Raw genomic sequence first — 25,458 nt, 5'->3', positions numbered from 1 at the left:
ATATTGTGTCTAATAGTACCTTACCCCCATCCCCCCCCCCCTCCCTCTGGCAATATGACACATATAAAAGTCCTCCACAAGAAAGGAAAAGATCCTACCCTCCCGGGAGCCTATCGCTCTATCTCATTAATCAATGTTGATATTGAGCTGATTTCCAAGATACTGGCAGATAGGCTTGCAAATCTCTTGCCATCACTTATCGGTCCTCACCTGCTCTGTTTTATAAAAGGCAGGGCAGCGGTTTTTAATTTAAGTACAGCCTTGGCAGTTCAGGGTGAGGTGTCTTCTAGGCCTTACTCCAGCCAGGTCCCAGTATTAACATTGGATGCTAAAAAAGCTTTCGATAATGTCAACTGGGCCTGGCTTGAGATGGTGTTGACGAAGGCTGGTATTTTGGGATGCTTTCGTACATTCCTTACGGCTTTATAAGCTAACCCTATGTCATGTATACATTTATCTGATCCTTTTTCCCTGCAAAAGGAACAAGGCAGGGGTGTCCACTCATCCCTTCTCTTTAATTTGGCATTAGAACTGTTAGCCCAGGGGATCAAGGTGGGTCCTGGGGAGGTGAAGATTAGCTTCTTTGCTGATGACATACTGCTTTATTTAAATAAACCTGATACCAAACTACAGACAGTTTTTGATGTCCTGTATAAATTTGGCTCTTTCTCAGGTTCTAAAGTCAATATTGATAAGAGCCAACTGTTGGTTTTGGGAAATAGGTCTCATACATTGTTACAAGTAGCTTCAGTTCAGATTGTAAAACATTATACTACTTACCTGGGCATCAAATTGTGGCGTGCACCACTATCTTTCTATACCCTGAACTTCCCCCCTTGTTCTCAAAGATTGACAAAGAGTTGACCAGATGGCATAATTAGCTCCTTTCTTTATCTGGCAGGATTCACTTGATAAAAATGGTGAGCTTCCCGAAGTTGCTCTGACCTCTGCAGACAATACCTCTACTCTTACGACATGAGGATTTGCAGAAGGTGCATGCCAGTTTTACTAAATTCATATGGGCCGGTAAACTGCCACAGGTGGCATAAGATACCCTTAGCTTGAGTAAGGGAAAAAGGGGGGGGGGGGGGGGTATGCAATTACCTAACATACGACTCTGCAATTTAGCAGCTATCTTTAGATATGTTCGTGACTGACTATATGACACTGCCTACTTTTCTAATACCGTACTTGAGAAGGGAATGTGTCCTTTAGGTTCTTTACAGGCATTGTTTCACCTCCCTTATAAAGATGTTCCCAGTTCACTTAGGAGAAATGTTTTATTCAGTGATACCAAGGCAACATGGAAGGTGCTGCGTAAATTGTGTGGGCTACCCTGGTGTTTTTCCAAGTTGTGGCATTCCCCTGCTCTAGATCATTGTAGAAATAATCCTGGCACAATTATGGTGTACAAGATAAAATCTATAATTTATTAATAATAGATAGGTAAAAAAAAAATTGATAAATATATGTCCCAAAATTCTGTGGATGGAAGTTTCTTGGACCAACTGCATCCCCGTAGTGACGCCACTCACGGTCATTCACCCGCTAAACGGGCCACGTAGAGGAACCCAATACGGTAGAGATGCCACCGGCCGGTGCTGACTCCCGTATGGTTCCAGGAATCCAGCAGTCTCTTCGGCATTAGCTACACCAGGATCACAGGACAATTCGGAACCACAGGTATCACATCTCCAATATCGGAATATCCGGAACACAGTGAGTCTCAACTTTTATCACCACACTGACACTCATACTAAAGGCATATGTATTGTGTTAGGTACGGCACACTGTAAAAAGGAGAGCGACACCCGTATATACCAGCTATTTCCTCAAAACCAGGACTGTACCATTTACACATCAAACAACCAGGGTGAGCATTACATCCTCAATATTGCTCACCCACTGATAATGTTACTTGTAGTCACTAGCGAAAACACTAATTATGTTTTTTATCTTTGTATTCGAAATAGCTGCAATACCCCTAACATGGGACCACAAGTATGTTCAGCATGAAATAAAAAGGGTCCCTATACACTCAAGGTCCTTCTAAGTAGGTGGGTAACTTTCAACCTGCTCATTTTCATTTTTTATTTTTTTTCAGTTAGTAACTGTGCAAGTACTTACACACACACACACACACACACACACACACACACACACACACATATATATTAATTATACATTTTCTCTTTGTAGCCCGTGCTTTTATTCCACCATGCTATTTGAAGAAAGGCCAAGCTGCTATATGCCATCCACAGAATTTTGTGACATATATTTATCCAAATTTTTTTTTACCTACTATCTATTAATAAATTATAGATTTTATCTTGCACACCATAATTGCGCCAGTATATTTATTTGCTAATTCTGTTTTTAACCGTGTGTGGGAAACTAGGGACCCGCATTTATACAAGGCAGCATTAGATAGATTTTTACTATATTTATATATCTACCACCACCCACTCCTAAGTAGCGCTAGTGAGCTTATTTTTCTTAGAAATAATCCTGTTGCTAGAGTATGGATTGCAAACCAAATCCATAGTTCTAATGATTTCCCTGCCGGATCTACTGGAGTGGTCATGAATGGAACAGACTTCCAAATCAAATATTCTTTGCCTAATTCCCACCACTGGTTGAGCAATCAACTATGTTAATTTTTTCATGGTTTGGTGCGGGGGTATGCTACAGTGGAGAAACCGAACGATCTTGATAGGTTGGTGGAGGCCGGAAACAGCCACCGCTCACTTTCGCTTATCTATGCAACCATCAGGGATATAGCGTTAAAGGTACAGGTGGCGAAGGCTCTTGCCAAATGGTCTTCCCATATAGTATGGTCTCCTATCTCTATTCTAAAAGGCCTTTTTATAGCTGTTTGTAATTCCACCCCTAGCGCACAATTAAAGGAAATCCACTGGCGTATTGTACATAAAGCTACTTATGCATTTAAATGAAGAGGTTCCCTGCCTCCTCCCTTCCTTACACATTGTCCTACATGTCAGTTGTCGGGAGCGAACTTGTGGCATTGTCTATGGGAATGCCCTCAGGTCTCTCATATGTGGACTGAATTATGTACGCTGGTACAATCTATTTGACATTACCACCTCCCCAGTACACCTGAACCCTATTTGTTTCACTATATTCCTGCTAAAGAGTCAGATCCCCCAGACAGAGGTAAACTGAATCAAAGTATACATCTTCTATTTCTTGTACAGTCATGGCTGTAAATGTTGGCACCCCTGAATTTTTTCTAGAGAATGAAGTATTTATCACAGAAAAGTATTGCAGTAACACATGTTAACTATACACATGTTTATTCCCTTTGTGTGTATTGGAACTAAACCAAAAAAAGAGGAAAAAAAGCAAATTGGTCATAATGTCACATCAAACTCCAAAAATGGTCTGGAAAAAATTATTGGCACCCTTTCAAAATTGGGGGAAAAATAAGATTGTGATGCTCCTTAAAACTTAAACTTACCTGAGCAAGTAACAGGTGTGGGCAATATAAAAATCACATTTGAAAGCAGATGAAAAGGAGAGAATTTCACTTAGTCTTTGCATTGTGTATCTGGGTGTGCCACACTAAGCATGGACAACAGAAAGAGAAGAGCACTGTCTAAGGACTCGAGAACCAAAATTGTGTAAAAATATCAACAATCTTAAGGTTACAAGTCCATCTCCAGAGATCTAGATTTGTCTTCGTCCACAGTGTGCAACATTATCAAGAAGTTTGCAACCCATGGCACTGTAGCTAATCTCCCTGGGCGTGGATGGAAGAGAAAAATTGTTGAAAGGTGTCAACGCAGGATCGTCTGGATGGTGGATAAGCAGCCCCAAACAAGTTCCAAAGATAGTTACCGCTGACACTGATGCTCCCTGAGCCTGCAGGACAGCTTGAATATCTGTTGACATTTAACCCCTTAAGGACTCTGCCCATTTGGGCCTTAAGGACAACTTTATTTTTCCATTTTCTTTTTTCCTCCTCGCCTTTAAAAAAAATCATAACTCTATCATATTTTCATCCAAAGACTAGGGCTTGGGATGAGGGCTTGTTTTTTGCGCGACCAGTTGTCCGTTGTACTGCCATCACTACCTTGACCATAAAATGTGTGTCGCAACAAAAAAAATACAATTCGTGTGGGGAAATTAAAAAGAAGACCGCAATTTTGCAAATGTTTTCGTTTTCACGCCGTACAATTTACGGTAAAAATTACATGTGTTCTTTATTCTTTGGGTCAGTACGTTTAAAATGATACCCATGATAACATACTTTTCTCATATTCTTGCTCTTAAAAACAATCGCAAACTGTTTAACCAAATTAGGATGTTTAAAACCCTATTTTGAAGACCTATAACTTTTTCATTTTTCCATATAAGCGGCAGTATGAGGGCTCATTTTTTGCGCCGTGATCTGTACTTTTTATTGATACCATATTTGCTTATGTAAAACTTTTAATACATTTTGTATTTTCTTTGGAATAAAATGTTAATTAAAAAAAAGCAGCTATTTATAGCAGTAATTCAATTGCTAATACTGTTCATTGCTATGCATAGGACATAGCACTGATCAGTATTATCGGTCATCTTCTGCTCTGGTCTTCTCAATCGCAGACCAGAGTAGAAGACCCCTGGAAGGCAGCGGAGGCAGGTGAGGGGATCCCTCCATCTGCTGTTCTAGATGATCGGATCGCCGCGTCAGCGCTGCGGGTGATCCGTTCATCCATTTTAGTGACCGCAATGCTTCAGATGCCGTGATCTGTATTGATCACGGCATCTGAGGGGTTAATGGCGGACATCCGCGTGATGTCCACCATTACCAGCGGGTCCCTGGCTGCTATCAGCAGCCGGGACCTGCCACGCATGACCAGAGCATCGCTCCGATGCTCGCGGTTATGTATAGGATGTAAATGTACATCCTGGAGCGTTAATTACCATCTCACCATGACGTACATTTAAGGGGTTAAATTAAATGAAACTCTGTGGCAGGAAACCCAGGAGGACCCCACTGCTGACAGATAAATAAAAAAGACTACATTTTGCCAAATTGAACTTGAGTAAGTCAAATTCCTTCCGGGAAAACATCTTGTGGACAGATGAGACCAAAATAGAGCTTTTTGGTAAAGCACATCATTCTACTGTTTGTGATCGGGGCTTACACATTCGTACTCGTGATAACAATGATATACACTTACTTGTTATGTACACATTATGACTTAACCTATCGGTCTGAGATGTGCCCAATGACCGCGACGGAGGCCATACCTTAAGAGGGCATGCCCTGTAATGGATGAAATGAAGAATAAAAGAGGAAAAAGAAAGGGAGGGTTGGGAGGGGTCCGCAAACGTCAGGAACGGCCCACTGATAGGAGGTAGGGGCGTTATATACCCCTGCCCCCGCCCACAACCCTATGTGCCGCCTGACGTGCGAGGGGGGTGGAGATGTTACCGCCCCTCTCACAAATACAGCCTAACTAGGCTTCACACTTGTGATCGGGGCTTACACATTCGTACTCGTGATAACAATGATATACACTTACTTGTTATGTACACATTATGACTTAACCTATCGGTCTGAGATGTGCCCAATGACCGCGACGGAGGCCATACCTTAAGAGGGCAAAAAGTAAATCTAGTAGGGAATTAAATGTAATCAAGGACTAAAGCCCCTACCCTAGCACTGACCAAGATAAAGCTCTGATATTGAGATGGAATTGGTGAAGCAAACTGACTGGCCGAGGAATCGATGCCTGGAAACTGAAGAGCGTTGTAGTCATGCCCACCCCTGACCGAAACCAGAGTTGGCACTTGAGCAAGGTCAGGCCAAACCCCCAGCCGATGTCCGCTGTAGCATGCTGCCTAATATCAGTGCAGGAGTGAAACACTGTGACCTATCAGGCCTGATGAATCCTATCATGTTCCTGCTAATAAGTGGCCAAATATATAACTGTTAGCATATAGGCACAACCACCACCCCCCGATTACCCTTGGAGTTGAACAGCCTAATTTCCTGTAAATCAAACAATATCTGAGCACCTTACCTGAAAACTAAGCTAACCCAATGCCCCATTCCTAACACCACTGCCTCATGAATGATGTCCCACTGCGAGTGACCCACTAGCTATCCTGTCTGTAATTGCCTACCCAAATGTACCTGCAGACACTACCGCTCTGAGCCTGAGCAGTCGTGCCCACACGCTGGACAATTGTGCAAATGATAATGCCGGTGAAGCAGGCGCTAATAGGGTCGTGGACCGTGTGAATGGACTCTGCTGGAAACATGTTGGTGACAACCTGTATGGTGTATCCCCTGGCAGACGTGTTGTCACACATGGTGACCCCATGTGTGTGGCGGGTTGCTATTGCTCACCCGTGGTCTGTGACTGTGTCAGTAGTGCAGACCCGCGTGAGCCTTACCCTGCGGACGTGGCAGGCATGAAGGGTAACAAGCCTAATTCGGAATGTTGCTCTGAAGACGTGTCAGTAACAATAACCTGCGTGGCAACTCCCCCTGCAGAGGTGGCAGGCATAACAGGTAAGCAGCCACCTATGTGTCGTGATGTTATTGCTCTGAAGACGTGTCAGTAACGATAACCTGCATGGAGCCTCCCCCTGCAGACGTGGCAGGCATAACGGGAAAACAACCACCTGTGTGGCGTGATGTTATTGCTCTGAAGACGTGTCAGTAACAATAACCTGTGTGGTACCTCCCCCTGCAGACGTGGCAGGCATAATGGGTAAAGAAACCACCTATGTGTCGTAACGTTGTAGCTCTGAAAACGTGACAGTAACAATTGTCGCGTGGTACCTCCCCTGCAGATGTGGCAGGCATACTTGGTAAACAACCACCTATGTGGCATGATGTTATTGCTCTGAAGAGGTGTCAGTAACAAACCTGCGTGGTACATCCCCTGCAGACGTGGCAGGCCTAACAAGTAAACAACCATCTATGCGTCGTGAAGTTATTGCTCTGAAGACGTGTCGGTAACAATAACCTGCATGATGCCTCCCCCTGCAGACGTGGCAGGCATAACAGGAAAACCACCACCTGTGTGGTGTGATGTTATTGCCCTGAAGACGTGTCAGTAACAATAACCTGCATGGTGCCTCCCCCTGCAGACGTGGCAGACATAACGGGAAAACAACCACCTGTGTGTCATAATGTTATTGCTCTGAAGACGTGTCAGTAACAATAACCTGCGTGGTACCTCCCCCTGCAGACGTGGCAGGCATAACGGGTAAAGAAACCACCTATGTGTCATAACGTTATTGCTCTGAAGACGTGTCAGTAACAATGCTGCAAACATGTTGGTGATAACCTGTATGGTGTATCCCCTGGCAGACGTGTTGTCACACATGGTGACCCCATGTGTGTGGCGAGTTGCTTTTGCTCACCCGCGGTCTATTGCCTTGCGACTGTGTCAGTAGTGTAGACCCGCGTGAGCCTTACCCTGCGGACGTGGCAAGCATTAAGGGTAACAAACCTAATTCGGAATGTTGCTCTGAAGACGTGTCAGTAACAATAACCTGCGTGGCAACTCCCCCTGCAGAGGTGGCAGGCATAACAGGTAAGCAGCCACCTATGTGTCGTGATGTTATTGCTCTGAGGACGTGTCAGTAACGATAACCTGCATGGAGCCTCCCCCTGCAGACGTGGCAGGCATAACGGGAAAACAACGACCTGTGTGGCGTAATGTTATAGCTCTGAAGACGTGTCAGTAACAATAACTTGTGAGGTACCTCCCCCTGCAGACGTGGCAGGCATAATGGGTAAAGAAACCACCTATGTGCCGTAACGTAATAGGTCTGAAAACGTGTCAGTAACAATTGTCGCGTGGTACCTCCCTTGCAGATGTGGCAGGCATACCTGGTAAACAACCACCTATGTGGCATGATGTTATTGCTCTGAAGAGGTGTCTAACAAAAACCTGCGTGGTACATTCCCCTGCAGACGTGGCAGGCCTAACAAGTAAACAACCATCTATGCGTCGTGAAGTTATTGCTCTGAAGACGTGTCAGTAACAATAACCTGCATGGTGCCTCCTCCTGCAGACGTGGCAGGCATAACAGGAAAACCACCACCTGTGTGGTGTGATGTTATTGCTCTGAAGACGTGTCAGTAACAATAACCTGCATGGTGCCTCCCCCTGCAGACGTGGCAGACATAACGGGAAAACAACCACCTGTGTGTCGTAATGTTATTGCTCTGAAGACGTGTCAGTAACAATAACCTGCGTGGTACCTCCCCCTGCAGACGTGGCAGGCATAACGGGTAAAGAAACCACCTATATGTCATAACGTTATTGCTCTGAAGACGTGTCAGTAACAATTACCTGCGTGGCGCATCCCCCTACAGACGTGGTAGGCATAACAGGAAAACAACCACCTATGTGTCATAATGTACTTGCTCTGAAGACGTGTCAGTAACAAATAACCTGCGTGCTGCCTCTCCCTGCAGACGTGGCAGGCATAACAGGTAAATCACCTGTGTCGTGATGTTATTGCTCTGAAGAACGTGTCGGTAACAATAATCTGCATGGTGCCTCCTCCTGCAGACGTGGCAGACATGACAGGTTAAACAACCTGTGTGTCGTGATGTTATTGCTCAGAAGGCGTGGTAGTGATGGGAACTATAACGTAGTCCCAGCGTGGGCGACGCGAAGTTAAGAGTGTGTGAGTCGTGTGATGGTATGCGTGTATGTGTACTATTACTGCATACATTGCATGGAAGCACCCATAATGTACAATGAAACTATGAGTATATACACTAAACCAAGCACTACCAGCTCGCCAATGCCATGCACCTTCGCATGGCACTGACACCATGAGCGTCTGAACAGCCCGAAAGCCCGAGGCGCGTGAAACACAGAGAAACAAAGCACCACACATGCACAACCAGTCCCTCGGCAAGAGTGCATGTGTGTCATGAAAAGCAATGGCTGTCTGATCAACGAGAGTGCATGATCAGCAAAGAACCGTGAGCTTATGCCACCGAAAGAGCTAAGGACAAATGCAACGGTATGGATGCTGATGAGCGTATGTGCAGTACGAATGGCAAAAACGTAATGTCAATGCCAAGAGCATGTGGCCGTGTAAATGCCATGAGCGGATAAGCGGTATAGATACCATTGCATATGATCAAAATAAAATCCATTGCATGTGGACAGTATGACTGCGTGTATGAACCGTGTGCAAGCCATGAGCAAATGACAGTAAAAAAAAAAAAAAAAAATGCTAATAGCGTGTGAAAACAGTGTGGTTAACGAACACAGTGATGATGCCATGAACATATGTGCATGCGATGAGCGCATGGCCACTATAGATACTGAGCTTATGACCAGCATAGCGGCCAAGCAGTGAATGCAACGGTGTTGACGCCGACACATGACCAGTATGTGTGATGTGATCATATGAAAAGGTGCAAAACGCCATGTGCATATGACAGCAAACCTGTGGGTGTGTGCGCAGTATGAATATTGTGGGTATGCGATCCGTATGAATACCAAGCGTATGGGCAGTATTAATGACATGAGTGTATGCAGTGTAACTGGTGCGAGTATAGCTGCCCTGGCTTATGACCAGCATGAATGCCACAATCATGTAGATGTCCTGAGCGTACCAACAGAAATGAAATGCCGTGAGCATAATGCATGAAATAACCGCCAGCGCGCATGGACCCGTGTAAAAACCATCGCAACTGCCCAGTGAAAAAAAAGCCACGGCACATGAACAGTGTAGAGCTATGAACGTCTGGACAAATGCGTACGGTGTGGACGCTTTGAGCGTGTGGACAATTTTAATGTCAAGAGCGTATGAAATAGTGTGAATGCTATGATGTGTGTACTGAAAACCAAGAGCGTATACCCAGTGTGAATGCCGTGAGCGTGTGAACGCTATACAGCGATGCGTGTGTGAACCGAGTAAAATTCGTGAGCGTGTGCAACAGTGTACAAACCCATGGGTAAGAAACCATGCGTGTATGAACAGTATAAATGCTGTTAGCGCATGGACAGTGTAAATGCCGTGAACGTATGAACAGTATGGAAAGCCATGAGCATGTGAACAGTATGCATGCCAGCCGTGATGTGCCACTATATAGAATGAACATGAGAAATGTAGATGCCAGAACGTGTAGACGCATGAGTGACATGAGTGTGGACAGTGTGAACTGCTGTGCGTATGGGAATACAACTAAGAGATTAAATGGAATGAAAGAGATTGCCAAGTATGAATGCTATGGCGTATGGCCAGATGACTATTGTGTGCCATGCGTGTGAACCGTAGATATACTATGGATGTACGAGCAGTGTACCCTGCGTGATGCGTCAAGTAATGGAGGTACCAGCAGTGAGATGCCTTGCCCGTGTGGTCAGTGTGAAAAGGTGCACATGTAAGACCCATATAACCCATGCGCCTGTGAAATAGTATGGATGCCATGGTTGTATGAGCAAAACGTGTGGTGGGCGACAATGATCGCGTAAACGCCATGACATACCAATCTGGGATTTGTAAGAAAACGCTATGAGCGTGTGACCAAGTAATAATTGAAACTGGTATGCTGCTGTGCGTGACCAATAAAAGTGAAAGCGCAGCACCAATGTCCTAAAATTAGCAACCCATAAGTGCATAAGCCGTACAGAGATGAGGGCACCGGCCCATGCAACAACTGGAAGTGTATGTGATGCAAAACTTTTTTTTTTTTTCGCATGTAACTATGGAAAGCAGACGTGTTCTAAACCTGGCATGATATGACATGGCATGATACAGGAGCGATGTCTGGTTGTCCCGTCTCTCACTCCACCGCGCTGGAGGAGCAGGAGTGGGAGCCCACTACAGAGCCCCGGCAACCAGAGATGCACCGCCAGGCATCCCGGCCACGCGGTGTAAAAAAAACACACCCAACCGCAGCCCCCGAGAATACATTGATATGTATAGGAGAGTTGGGCAGGTTAAGTGTAGTTGTAGAGCAGGGGTGAGTTTGTAAGGTAAATGCGGGGATACAGTTCACAGAAAACAATTCAACGGTTGCAACAAATTCATGATAAAGAGACCCCAAAAGTAACATTAGCCCGATATTGACAATGAGACACCCAAATTAGAGAGGAGCTGCCCTGAAATGTACGTTGTGCACCATACCATCTGATTATACAACAGTTAGCAGCCTGGCTCGAGAGGCTTATACAGCAGACATTACCACGAACGGCCCGGCTGCATTATATACCAGCAGACAGCACTGTCTCCCCTGCGCACCGAGGTTGGCAACTGCCGACAGCTGAGGAAAGGAAGCTCGTGCTCACAAACACGGAGCGTGGTGGGGGTAACTTAAACTGCCTTGTAGCACGCTGCCTCAGACAGAACCACCGCAGCCTGGCCGTACTCCTTCAGCAGTTCCCCCCAGTGTAACTGCGCTGATGCTGTGGGGTCCCGTCTGACAGAAGCTGCGCTTAGCCTCTGCCTCCCGGAACCCCTGTCGCCCATGCCGCACCTCCTATGCCAGCAATCTCCCTATACATTACCACCACCGGAACAACGAAGCTTCAGTAGTCGGACTGGCGGAGCTCCAAATATTGGCGGGAGATTTGAAGTCTGTGTTCCCTGCCAGGCAGGGCAACGTCCGCAAACGTCAGGAACGGCCCACTGATAGGAGGTAGGGGCGTTATATACCCCTGCCCCCGCCCACAACCCTATGTGCCGCCTGACGTGCGAGGGGGGTGGAGATGTTACCGCCCCTCTCACAAATACAGCCTAACTAGGCTTCACACTTATCAAAAATGGAATGAGGCCTACAAAGAAAAGAACACAGTACCTACAGTGAATTATGGTGGAGATTCAATTATGTGTTCGGGTGGTTTTGCTGCCTCTTGCACTGGGTGCCTTGAATGTGTGCAAGGAATCACGAAATCTGAGGATTTCCAACGGATTTTGGGTCAGAAAGCTCTGTTTGTGTCCGAGATCTTGGTCTTCCAGCAGGACAATGACCCCAAACATACGTCAAAAAGCACCCAGAAATGGATGGCAACAAAGCGCTGGAGAGTTCTGAAGTGTACAATAAGGGAATTTAGGTGCACTACTAGTAGATGTGAACAATGACATTAGCTAACCCTCAACACTGATGTTAAAATTGAGACATTAGCCAGTATATCCTTATATTAAGGACATACCTGAGCCCACACACCAACGCCAAGGTTTCTCAAGTGACACGGGACCTAACTCTAACCTACCCGTGCGTGATAAGCAAAACCAGGGGCCAGTGGGCAATTACAGTAGCATTAGGTCCGACTAACAGACTGCTCCCAGTTACCTCCAGTGTGGCTGGGCACACATAGAATGGGAGGCAGACTATAAGCCCCACCAAAGTCGGATGATATGTTGACTGCCTCACAGGTGGACCTTAATGCTGCCCTAATAATGATCAAGGTGCATTAAATGTGGAGTTTATACACCTCCAAGTATAAGATTTATACTTTGTTAGAGTTCTGAAGCAGCCAGCAATGAGTCCAGATCTAAATCCCATTGAACACCTGTGGAGAGATCGTAAAATTGTTGTTGATAAAAGGCGCCCTTCCAATAAGAGACCTGGAGCAGTTTGCAAAGGAAGAGTGGTCCAACATTCCTGCTGAGAGGTGTAAGAATATATATCTTGTACTAATTTTCAATTCCCCGTATTCCCCATGGACAGGTAACAGGGATATCTAGATACACACAATATAATTATAGAACACAGTACACACTGAAAAAGACAGGAATCACAATCCCTCAGAAAACCTCCAGTAGACAGGATTGCCCCCATGGAGCAGAAACGGGGATGCTTAACATAGGACAGTGTTCACACTGGACACTCCATCCACTATAGGCATAGCCATTAATAATAAATCCAAATAGACTACTGACCAGCGGCACACACACCGCAGTGTGGTCAGGATGCTGGCCCAGTAGGAAAACAAATATAAAACACAGAACTTCACATAAACTGATACAAGAGAATGCACAGTGTGAACAGACACCTAACAGAAAGGATATACAAATCCCAAAACCGACTAAACTAACACCGCTTAAAATCTACTAAGAGCATACCAAAACAAGGCTACAACCAGAAAATACAAAGTGCATGCTAAAACAGAAATAGTAGATTAAAAGCTCAAATAAGAAGAGTTTCACCCAGCCTCCATTAGCCGCATGGCAGTAGCAAGTTAGCAGCATGTCCAGCATAGCAGAAAGTCAGGGAATAATGAGGATAATCACCCACGCTTAGGCTAGGCTGACTATAAATAGACACATCCAAAAGGCTATTGGCTAACAGAGGCTGAAGCTGAAGGAACCAGAGAATTAACTCCTTTTCCTGAGCTCAAACCAACCACATTTTATGTGGAAACCTTAGTAAATATGTTGGGGACATGCCCCTTTTCTCTGCTTCATGGCCCTTTTCTTGGAGATGTGCCCCTTTCCTGGGCGGCTACTCCCCACTTTTTACCTTAATTCAGCCGCAAGACCCAACAAAAAAAACATCGGAAACACATTAGTAATTAACCCCAATGATCCTAAACACACAGACGAGGAACTTCTCAAATGGATTATATGAAGAAAAATAAAGCTACTAGAATGGCCCAGTCAATTACCTAACTTTAATGGGCACTGTCAGATTCCAAAACTTTGTATATGTTGTACCATCTTGGCAAAACATTAACCTTTCTAATATACTTCATAAGAAAATTTTATTTCCTTTTCATAAAAATCATGGCTTATAAAATCATGGCTTTGTCCAAGCTGAACCACAGGAATGGACACAGTCCAGTAAGTGAGGGTGGGTTGCACTCCTTTGTGCTCTCTCCTGTCTGAGAGGACTCCTCTGTGCTCTCTCCTGTCCTATCAGTCAGAGGAGTGCTAGCCCCAGTGCAGTAGAATCCCATTGAAAACAATGGGAAGCTGCTGCACTGGAATTTCCAAGCAGAATATATATGCTGGACTTCACTTTTAAATTCTTCTGTGTAAATGGGCCCTACATATTCAGAAGTAGTCTCCCACTGCCTGGACAGAAGTGCAGATAATTACAGTGGACAAGCACTATAGTGTACATAAAATCCATTTTTTTATTTCAAGCAGAGGCAATGTGCCATAGCAACAAATAGTGTCTGAGACATTAATGGCCCTTTTGTTGGTTGGGTGATGTGACACATAAGGCAGGCTGCATGCTGGATAATTACATGGACAGTAATGTATTATTTCGTCAGACATCGTGTTCTGGTATTTATATCTCCCTCTTAAATATAGAAATTGCTTATGCTATATGATTGTTTAGACCTATGTTTCCGCTTGCTTATCTAGCTTTTGTGGGATCCAACATAGCATTAAATGGTTTTTTTTCATGGTCCAGTAAACTTGCGGCTTTAAGGGTTGATTTATAAGCTTTTCCCAAATAGTCTACTTGTAAAAATTTGTAGGACTATAACCAACCAGGAATTTTGCTGTAACAAATGATACCCAGGAGAACTGCATGCGAGAAGAAACCTGCTCTGTGCAGTTTTATGTGGCGTAGGCAGCATTCTTATGTTTGTGGCCCCTTAGGATATGCTGTTCACAGCACTTGACTTTTTATGCTGTGGCTTAAAAGTGCTGACTACTTGTGCCATCCTTTTAGTCATGGCCGTTTAGTATACTTTGCAGCTTACGGTTTTGTGATGTGTTTTACTTTGATACATGCTTTAAAACAAAATGTCCTTCTTTGATGCATCTTTATAAGTAATAGATGTTCAATAATCCTCTACTGTACTTTATTTAGTGTGATAACAGTACACACCATTGTTGTGAATGTCCTGTAGTACTCAGCATTGTAGACTTCCTAGAAATATCTGATGGAGATATATATATATATATTAGCTGAGTACCCGGCATTGCCCGGTTTTTCCTTCCTTATCCTTGTTGGGGAGGAAAATAAACAAAGGAGGAAGCTTTTGACTTCATATCCAGTCCTCATATATTGTTGTCATGTCCCGTCCTCCTGTCCCCGCCTCCTGTCCCCGCCTCCTGTCCCCGCCTCCTGTCCCCGCCTCCTGTCCCCACCTCCTGTCCCCGATCTCATTTCCCGATCTCATATCCCGTGCTCCTATCCCGACCTCCTATCTCGACCTCCCATCTTGACCTCCAATCTCGAGCTCCTATCCTGTCCTCCTGTCCCCACCTCCTGTCCCCACCTCCTAACCCATCCTCATATTCCGTCCTCATATCTCGACCCGTAATATGTGTACCAGGTATTGAAATCACTCCAGCCCTACGGAAATTATATGGGAACATACATTTCCCATTGATTTGCATGGGACTTTAAACAAAAATCCTGACCCTCACAAATGGGGGTAGTAAAGGGTTAAATTTACTATCCTATATTTTAAGTGGACATATAAGTAACATGTGACAGTGTTATCCAAATATCTCCAGCCGTTTGGAAGTTAAGCAGTAACATATATTTCCCATTGACTTGTATTGGACTTTAAACCTAAGCCCCGCCCCTGGCAAATGGGGGTGAGTAAGGGTTAAATTACCTACCCTATGTTTATTGTTGACATATAAGTAACATGTGTGCCAAGTTTCATGTTAATATCTTTAGCCGTTTGAAAGTTTTTGTGGAACATACATACACACACACACGTTGAGTTTTATATATATATACTAGCTGAGTACCCGGCGTTGCCCGGTTTTTCCTTCCTAATCCTTGTTGGGGAGGAAAATAAACAAAGGAGGAATCTTTTGACTTCATATCCCGACATCCTTTCCCGTCATCCTTTCCCGTCATCCTTTCCCCGACCTGCTATCTCGACCTGCTATCTCGACCTGCTATCTCGACCTCCTATCTCGACCTCCTATCTCGACCTCCTATCTCGACCTCCTATCTCGACCTCCTATCTCGACCTCCTATCTCGACCTCCTATCTCGACCTCCTATCTCGACCTCCTATCTCGACCTCCTATCCCGACCTCCTTTCCCGACCTCCTTTCCCGACCTCCTTTCCCGACCTCCTATCTCGACCTCCTTTCCCGACCTCCTTTCCCGTCCTCATATTCCGACCTGTAATATGTGACCAGGTATTGAAATATCTCCAGCCGTACAGAAGTTATGTGGGAACATACATTTCCAGTTTATTTGCATGGGACTTTAAACAAAACCCCCAACCCTCACAAATGGGGGTAGTTAAGGGTTAAATTAACTATACTATATTTTAAGTGGACATATCAGTAACATGTGACCAAGTATTCTCGAAATATCTCCAGCCGTTTGGAAGTCATGCAGTAACATATATTTCCCATTGACTTGTATAGGACTTTAAACATAAACCCCGCCCCTGGCAAATGGGGGTGAGTAAGGGTTAAATCACCTATCCTATGTTTGTTGTTGACATATAAGTAACGTGTGCCAAGTTTCATGTTAATATCTTTAGCCGTTTGGACGTGATGCTGGAACATACCGTATTTATCGGCGTATAACACGCACTTTTTAGGCTAAAATTTTTAGCCTAAAGTCTGTGTGCGTGTTATACGCCGATACACCCCCAGGAAAGGCAGGGGGAGAGAGGCCGTCGCTGCCCGCTTCTCTACCCCTGCCTTCCCTGGGGTCTAGAGCGCTGCTGCCGGCCCTTTTCACCCCCTGGTAATCGGCGCCGCTGCCCGTTCTGTCCCCCTGACTATCGGTGCCGGCGCCGACAGCCAGGGGGAGAGAAGGGGCAGCGGCACCCATTGCCGGCGCCGCTGCCCTGTTGCCTCCCCCCATCCCCGGTGGCATAATTACCTGAGTCCGGTCCGCGCTGCTCCAGGCCTCCGTCGTGCGTCCCCGGCGTCATTGCTATGCGCTGAACGGCGCGGCGCATGACGTCAGAGCGCCGTGCCGTGCATAGCAACGACGCTGGGGACGCACGACGGAGGCCTGAAGCAGCGCGGACCGGACTCAGGTAATTATGCCACCGGGGATGGGGGGAGGCAACGGGGCAGCGGCGCCGGCAATGGGTGCCGCTGCCCCTTCTCTCCCCCTGGCTGTCGGCGCCGCTTCTCTCTCCCTGGCTATCGCCCCGGCACCGAAAGTCAGGGGGACAGAACGGGCAGCGGCGCCGATAACCAGGGGGTGAAAAGGGCCGACAGCAGCGCTCTAGACCCCAGGAAAGGCAGGGGGAGAGAAGCGGGCAGCGACGGCCTCTCTCCCCCTTCCTTTCCTGGGGGTATATCGGGGTATACACGCGCACACACGCACCCTCATTTTATCATGGATATTTGGGTAAAAAACTTTTTTTACCCAAATATCCTTGGTAAAATGAGGGTGCGTGTTATAGGCCGGTGCGTGGTATACCCCGATAAATACGGTACACACATACATACATACATACGTTGAGTTTTATATATATAAATAGATAAAACTCAATGGCTGAGATTTATCAAACTGTGTGAGAGAAAAAGTGGAGTGATTTTCCCACAACAGCCAATCACAGCTCAGTTTTCACTTTACCAGAGCTGGTTAGCTGAGCTATGATTGGCTGTTGTGGGAAAATCACTCCACTTTTTCTCTCACACAGTTTGATAAATCTGGGCCAGTGTGTATGTATGTGTATGCTCCAGCAGCACGTCCAACGGCTAAAGCTATTAACATGAAACTTGGCACACGTTACTTATGTCAACAACAAACATAGGATAGGTAATTTAACCCTTACTCACCCCCATTTGCCAGCGTCTGGGTTTTTGTTTAAAGTCCCATACAAGTCTATGGGAAATATATATTACTGCATAACTTCCAAACGGCTGGAGATATTTCGATAATACTTGGTCACATGTTACTTATATGTCCACTTAAAATATAGGATAGTTTATTTAACCCTTAACTACCCCCATTTGTGAGGGTTGGGGTTTTTGTTTGAAGTCCCATGCAAATCAATGGGAAATGTATGTTCCCACATAACTTCCGTACGGCTGGAGATATTTCAGTAATACCTGGTACACTTATTACTTATATGTCAAATAAAAAGATATAATAGTTAAATCAACCCTTACATAAAAAAGATGGGTTTTTGTCCCATGCGAGTATATGGGACTTCCAGTACCTTACTCCACAAGCTCCGCTCTGCATCTACTGGTGAATGTGTCAATCCGGCTTGCAAGCCACACCCCATCTCACAAAGATAGGAGGATCGGACAGGAGGATGGGATATGAAATCAAAAGCTTCCTCCTTTTTGTTGATTTTCCTCCCCAACAAGGATGAGGAAGGAAAAACTGGGCAACGCTGGGTACTCAGCTAATGAATATATATATATATATATATATATATATATATATATATCTCCAATTCAACAAAACAGCAGCACAACGAATAAGATGAAAGCGTGTCAGGCTTTATTCATCAGATGCCACGACGTTTCAACCGCCTCTCGCAGTCTTTGTCAAGCTGCGAGAGGCGGTTGAAACGTCATGGCATCCGATGCCTAAAGCCTGACACGCTTTCATCTTATTCGGTGTGCTGCTGTTTTGTTGAATTGGCTATTTGTGGGGGGGGGGGCACTGACCCAGACCCGACCAGCCTGCACCCGTGCACATTTTTGGGAGTGCAGTCCTTTTTTGGATATAAAATAAATATATATATATATATATATATATATATATATATATATATATATATATATAATACTTTATTCAGATTTCATTATGACAGAGATTTCTGCTGATTTGAGAGACCTTTCAGATTATAACCTTGACAGAAAGATGAAGGAATCGAATCCTTGAAGGGTTAAGCAGATGGATGGTCCGTTAGTATGCCAAAGATGCTTTTGCCAAACTCATGTACTTTTTAGTGTTTGCCTTTCAGAGCTGTGGATCCTGTAGTGGTAGACAAATAAGATTAATGTCCTGTCTGCACAATGCTCCACTTCATTCACCTCTGAAGAATCTGTCCCATTCTCAATTTGGTGTGAAAGACAAGACCTAATATAGGGGCAAGAACTTACGTCCTGTCTCCCTGGAGCAGGATGGGAACTGGTACAGACTGAAGGAATAATTGTAAATAGTTTAACATTATAGGTAGCTATAAAGCGCAACAGTTCCTGGAACATATAGAACATAAGTCTTTAAAACATTTTTTTAAATTTAACACCATATTGAATAATATCCTGTGCCTGTGCTAGATAAAGCTCTGTAGTCTTATTATAATATATCTTGCCTTTTCTAATTTAGGAGATTAGGCTCAAATGTAAAAGTTAATGAATGCCTTGTGAGGAATTAACCATTTCAGCCTAATGACTGGTATATGCTTTGGAGTACAATGTTTATTTAGCTTGTTTTTTTTTTTTTTTTTTTTTTCTTCTTCTAGGCACGGAACACGCTGTGCAGGAGAAGTGGCTGCAGTGGCAAATAATGGGATATGTGGTGTTGGAATAGCTTATAATGCCAAGATTGGAGGTAAATGAATGTGTGCCTATTTTCATGTTAAAAGAAGATTGAAGGTTTCTGGTAAACTGCATACATATGCGTACAAATACACATTTCTTAGGTAATCATTTTCATCGTGGTCGTTTTTTTCCCATTATATTCCCATATTCTGCAGCACTGTGTAAAGATTATAATAACTCACATCAGTCCCTGTCCCCTATGGTTATGCTTCCCTGTACATGTTTACAGCCCCACATAGCTCCCTGACACATGATAATAACTACACAAAGCAGTCATGTCCCTTTCAGCACCATTAGGGCCAACTAGTTGACTACTAAGCTTCTTTTTTATTTTTATTTTTTCCTGACCATAATAGTAAAGCTTATTATATTTATGACACAGCATCCATTGCAGTCTTCAGCAAGATTTATTGCTTATTGCTTCTAAAGAAAAAAAAGAATAAGGCAATCAGTATGGTACCATTATGATGCCATTGTCTCTTGCTTAATAATGTAATTAGATTTTTTTTCTGAGCTCTAAATACTGCTATCACTGCCACTTAGAAAATGCACACAAAAAAATACAGCAATTGCTCCTTTCCTTTTGATATTTTATTTGGTCTCAAATAGCAGTTTTAGAAATGTAGAAATACTTACATCGGTTTCTGCAAAGATGAGCCATTCCACCTGGCCCTAAACCCATTTCTGGCTTTAAAGAAGTAGCATCATGTAGAAAAATGTATCCCCTATCCAAAGGATAGAGGTTAGGTTTTAGTTTGCAGGGGTCCGAACGCTGGGACTTCCCGCGATCTCCTGCACAGGACCCAAGCTCTCCCCCTGTAAAGAGGCGTGTTGAGCCCCGCAAGAAGAGGCTGCCGACCCGCCCTCTATGATGTATCTCTATGTGGGAGAGCCGGAGATGCCCGAAGAATGTATCTCTGGCTCTCCTATAGAGATACATCGAATGGGTGTGTCGCTCTGCTCTGTGCGGGGGCCGACACACCCTTTTCCTGGGGAGAGCCGATGCCTCATGCATGAGATCACGGGGGGTCCCAGCCATCCAAACGTTAAATAACTAATGACCATTTTACACTAATAGGTGTTCGGATGTTGGACGGTGAAGTAACTGATGCAGTTGAGGCAAGATCTCTTGGGCTGAATCCCAACCACATTCACATCTACAGTGCAAGCTGGGGACCAGAAGATGATGGAAAAACTGTTGATGGCCCAGCCCATCTTGCAGAAGAGGCCTTCTTTAGAGGTGTAAACCAGGTATGTATTAACGCTCTATCAAAGCAACATTTATTTTATAACTTTTTTCATACTAAGTTCATACTTGGACATAAAGAAAAAGTGTGATTGACCTGTATAAGGTAGCAAGCTCTGTGCAACGGCCACTGTACAAAAATGGGAGGCAGTGAACTGGCATTTTATAGATCCCCATATTTGTCTTTTAACTGATTCTAAACAAAATTATTTTCCTTGCTCATGTTAGTGACCATCATCAGATAAACTCCTGTTCACAACATGCTTAACTAGCATTATGAATGTCTGTTTTTCTTTTAGGGTCGTAATGGTTTGGGCTCTATATATGTATGGGCATCTGGGAATGGTGGGAGAGAGCACGACAGCTGCAATTGCGATGGCTACACAAACAGCATCTATACATTGTCCATTAGCAGTACCACTCAGCTTGGCAATGTGCCGTGGTACAGCGAGGCCTGCTCCTCTACACTGGCAACCACGTATAGCAGTGGCAACCAAAATGAAAAGCAGATTGTGAGTATTGTATCATGTGCCATTTCTCACTTCACAGCGCAGCGACAGAATCCATTTCCCCTCTTCCCTCCTGACTTATTTATCATGACAGACCAAACTGTCTCATTAGTTCGGGTCACTGTTATTAATTGATCTGCAGCACCAACCTCATTTCCATTATGTTGACTTTAGAAAGGCTTTATCATATTTGTACTTTATTATGCAAATTGAATTACTGTTATTTCTGTCAGTTTGGGCATTATTTACAATTTTTTTTACGCAATTGTTATTTTAAAAATACTTTTTTTTTTTCTTCATAATTTGTTTGTTGTAGCGGAGGACCTGTCCGGCATTGCACAGGTAAAGCAATGACAGCTGTGTACTGCCTCATTTTCCCTGTGGTGGTGCTGCAGAGAAACTAAACAAACTGGCAGCAGGTTCTAGCAGCTGGAGGTCCCAGTAGAGATATACTTTTGTTGATTATTAAATAAAAAATAAAAGAAAAAGGTTAAAATTGACCCTTGGCAATAATCTGATGACTTTGTCCTGGTAAATTTCCTAATACACTTCCAATAGGTATTTTCTGGGAGGTTTTGTGTGTGTGTGTGTGTGTGTGTGTGTGTGTGTCCCCCCCCCCCCCCCCCCTTACGCTTTCTCTCTACTGTTTGACATCCCTTATAATACGAAAGGTACTTATACAACATACATAATCTAGGCTGCATAGTGCTGGAGTGGATCCATTTTCTGGATTCTCTGTACCAAGTGTGTTCTTTTCTGTTCTGTTTGCCTTGCAGCTTACATTGCTTTTCTAACGTTACAACATACAGCTTGAACAAAGAGTGTGTGTTTTTTCTGGCCCCGTTCCATGACATTTCAGGAAAAGCTAAGGGTGGTCAGTTTTAATTTTTTCAACACGTGTTTGAAGTTGATAACTGGTTATGAGGACATTAAGCAAGAGGAGGAAGTTGTGCATTTATCTATGTTATCATTTTATATGCACAGTCTTTGTATTTCTTCATCCATTTAAATGTAATCAGATTTTTAGACTTTTGCTCTGAAATTCAGATTAATTTGGATTATAATAATATGTATATCCTGTCCTCTACCTTTTTAGACGGTGTAGCTGTTCACACCTTCAAAACTACTTTTTATTCTTATTGCAAAAAGTTTGTTCTATAAAAAGCAAAATTTACTATTTACTCTTGGACTGTGGGGGGGGGGGGGGGGTATAAAAATCATACACCTACTCTCCTTTACTGGTCGTCCAAAGCTCCTGCCCTGACACTCTTGTTCCTCTGCTGGTCTCCACTTCTTCTGGGTTTCTTTTGTTATCCCAAATCCACAGGAAGTGGCCTGTTCTGCCAATCCGTGACCACCACCTTGTCCAGCCTCAGTCACTGGCAGGACAGGCAGGTTCTGTGGGGTTGGGACATGACAAAAAGTGGAGACCAGCAAAGGACCACGTGTTGGTGACGTAGCTACGGGGTCCGGAGGAGAGAAGTATAGCTTGTTTATTTTTACACCACCCCAGTCCGGGAGCAGATTTTTCTTTTCCCAGCTAACTCATTTTAAACGCCTATACAAATAGTATTCTTTCTACGGCTGCTAAGCAGAACAATGTGTCTCCATGGGTACAGACAGCAAAATCACCAAGTTTAGTCTGATTCTCCCTGGTGTGGGGTGGCATTTCTTTTGGGGGCCACACAGCCCTCCATGTGCTTGCCAGAGGTAGCCTGATTGTGCCATTAGGGACTGAGATGAGATTCTTAGACCCCTTGTGAGACCATATGCTGGTGCGGTAGCCCTGGGTTCCTCCTAATGCAAGACAATGCCAGACCTCATGTGGCTGGAGTGTGTCAGAAGTTCCTGCAAGAGGAAGGCATTGATGCTATTGACTGGCCCGTCCGTTCCCCAGACCTGATTCCGATTGAGCACATCTGGGACATCATGTCTCGCTCCATCCACCAACGCCACATTGCACCACAGACTCTCCTCATCAGGAGCATGCCCAGGCATCGTAGAGAGGTCATACTGGCACGTGGAGGCCACACACACTACTGAGCCTCATTGTGACTTGTTTTAAGGATATTACATCAAAGTTGGATCAGCCTGTAGTGTGGTTTTCCACTTTGATTTTGAGTGTGACTCCATATCCAGACCTTCATGGGTTGATAAATTTGATTTCCATAGATAATTTTTGGGTGATTTTGTTGTCAGCACATTCAACTATGTAAAGATGAAAGTATTTCATACGATTAGTTCATTCATTTAGATCTAGGATGTGTTATCTTAGTGTTACCTTTTATTTTTTTGAGCAATGTATAAAGTGTCAGTTAGCTAAAAGTAAGGGGACAGATGGGTTAGAGTGTGTCTGCAGGTTCAGACTTCATGAACATGCTACTGTGTCTCTAGACTCTATGGATTAGGTCAGGGAGAAGAAAAGGCACAGTTTATATGTTTTACATGTGGTCACATGGCTCCTTTTTGACACCCAAAGCAATTAAAATTATATATGTACCTTCAAACTAAGCAGCACTTTTTATTGAGATTTTACAATTATTTTTTTTTACTTTTGTTTTCTTTAAATAGAATAAATTAAAATAAAAAGAATACATAAACATGCTAACCTGCTGGTTTGGTGATCCTGCTGGTTTGGTGATCCTGTGGTTTGCATCTTGCAATGCTCGGAAATGTTATAGGGACTAGTTATAACCCGTTGGTGTTGTAAATCAAAAATGAAAATCCATGCAACAATAACAATGCTGTCACAAACTACTACAAAAATTGTTTCACAAAAATATTATGTGACACTTTTCAGCTGTTGTCAAACTGCTGCCGTTGGCGTATATTTCAAGACATGCCAGGGCTTAAAGATTGATGTCTGTTGTAGCATTGTGGGTACCAAGATGGCTAAAAACAAATTCATAAATCCTAGAGACAACCCCATAGTGTGTACCCAGTCTTGCATTTAGCGAGGATGCTTCATGGCATGTAGTATGCACCTACTGCCTAGAGATGGCAATTTTGTTAGCAGGCTGACAGCTATGTTGATTGTACTGTGATTATGAAGGATGTTTTCTGATTTAGATTTCTTATTCCTTCAGGTGACAACTGATTTAAGACAGAAATGTACAGACACTCATACTGGAACATCCGCGTCTGCACCTCTGGCTGCAGGAATCATTGCTCTTGCTCTGGAAGCAAAGTATGTTTTACAGTCTCCATCCATTTTTATAGACTAAAGTGTCTGTGTCATATTGCAACTTTGTAAATCTTTGTTTATTGGGTGTTCAATATATGACAAGGCAAAAAGTGCTTGTACACATTTGCACAAGACATGTTCAATTTAAATGTAGAACTAACCTGGTAATGTAAAAGCAAAGGGTGCAACAAAGGAATTGGAGAGGAGAGGTACATAGCAAAAGGTTTTTGTGGAATGATAGCAGATTGTTGTGGTCAGAGCAATATATAATAACATTGTAGACATATTAAACAATGATATCTTAGATTTTTAAGATGAAAAAGACTACGGTAAGTCCTTTTATTTAGATATAAAATCTGTTTAAAAACATATAATATCACCAACCCAACATAAGCTTATTTGTGTTTTGCTTTTGGAAGAATAAAACTTGGGTATCCTCTTTATAACTGAACAGTAGATGATTTTTTTTTTTGGGAGGGGGGGGGTAGACTTTAAAATGGATGGCCTATTAAGATAGTGGTCATGGGGTAAGGCCATAATGCCCCTGCAGATCCGCTGAGTGAGTACGATACCTGAAACTTATACTTTGCAATGAAGATTTAGAGGTTTCTGTACCTGGTTTATCCCGTTCAAGTACATGGTGGGGGGTAGGATGAGGAGTCTATCCCTTACTGTTAACTCCTAGGACATGCCTTTAACTTTATGTGCTAAACTGCTTGTAGTTATGAAGTACCCCTCACTCAATGCATTTATTTAGTTTATCCTTCTACCAGAAAGAACTTGTTTGCGCTGCTCTCATCCATATAGTTGTTTTTTTATGTTTCTTTACCCTGTAATAACATTGACGTTCTGTGGAATGCTTGATGGGTGTTAATTTGTGGTTGCTGATTCCAGTATTCTTTATACTGTAATGATCACATCATTTTGTTTTCGGTTCAGCTTTAACTGTGAATTGTGAAAATGTATTTTGGAGTCAATTGGGAATAGAAGGTTAAATATTTAAATGTCTGTCAGTAGCATTGACCAATTTTAATCTGTATGATAAAAAGTAGTTTTAGAGCGAGCTCTCTGTTGCTATGACAACATAGTAATTGCTATCACTTAAAAAAAAAA

At 43.7% G+C, this 25,458-nt stretch overlaps 1 protein-coding gene across 2 annotated transcripts in view; it reads left to right on the top strand.

The window, feature by feature from the left end:
* Positions 1-25,458, top strand: part of FURIN (furin, paired basic amino acid cleaving enzyme) — a 218,411-nt gene that overhangs the window by 166,282 nt on the left and 26,671 nt on the right. For both annotated transcript variants that reach the window (XM_056572041.1, XM_056572040.1), the window contains exons 7-10: positions 19,328-19,416; positions 20,485-20,657; positions 20,952-21,164; positions 24,248-24,348. In XM_056572041.1, coding sequence (XP_056428016.1) covers positions 19,328-19,416; positions 20,485-20,657; positions 20,952-21,164; positions 24,248-24,348 — 576 coding nt within the window. The remainder of the gene's footprint in view (positions 1-19,327; positions 19,417-20,484; positions 20,658-20,951; positions 21,165-24,247; positions 24,349-25,458) is intronic.

The sequence above is a fragment of the Hyla sarda genome, chromosome 4 (assembly GCF_029499605.1).
Source record: "Hyla sarda isolate aHylSar1 chromosome 4, aHylSar1.hap1, whole genome shotgun sequence".
NCBI classification, from domain to species: domain Eukaryota; kingdom Metazoa; phylum Chordata; class Amphibia; order Anura; family Hylidae; genus Hyla; species Hyla sarda.
Note: the sequence above shows the minus strand (reverse complement) of the source record. Positions and strands in the feature narration are given on the sequence as shown.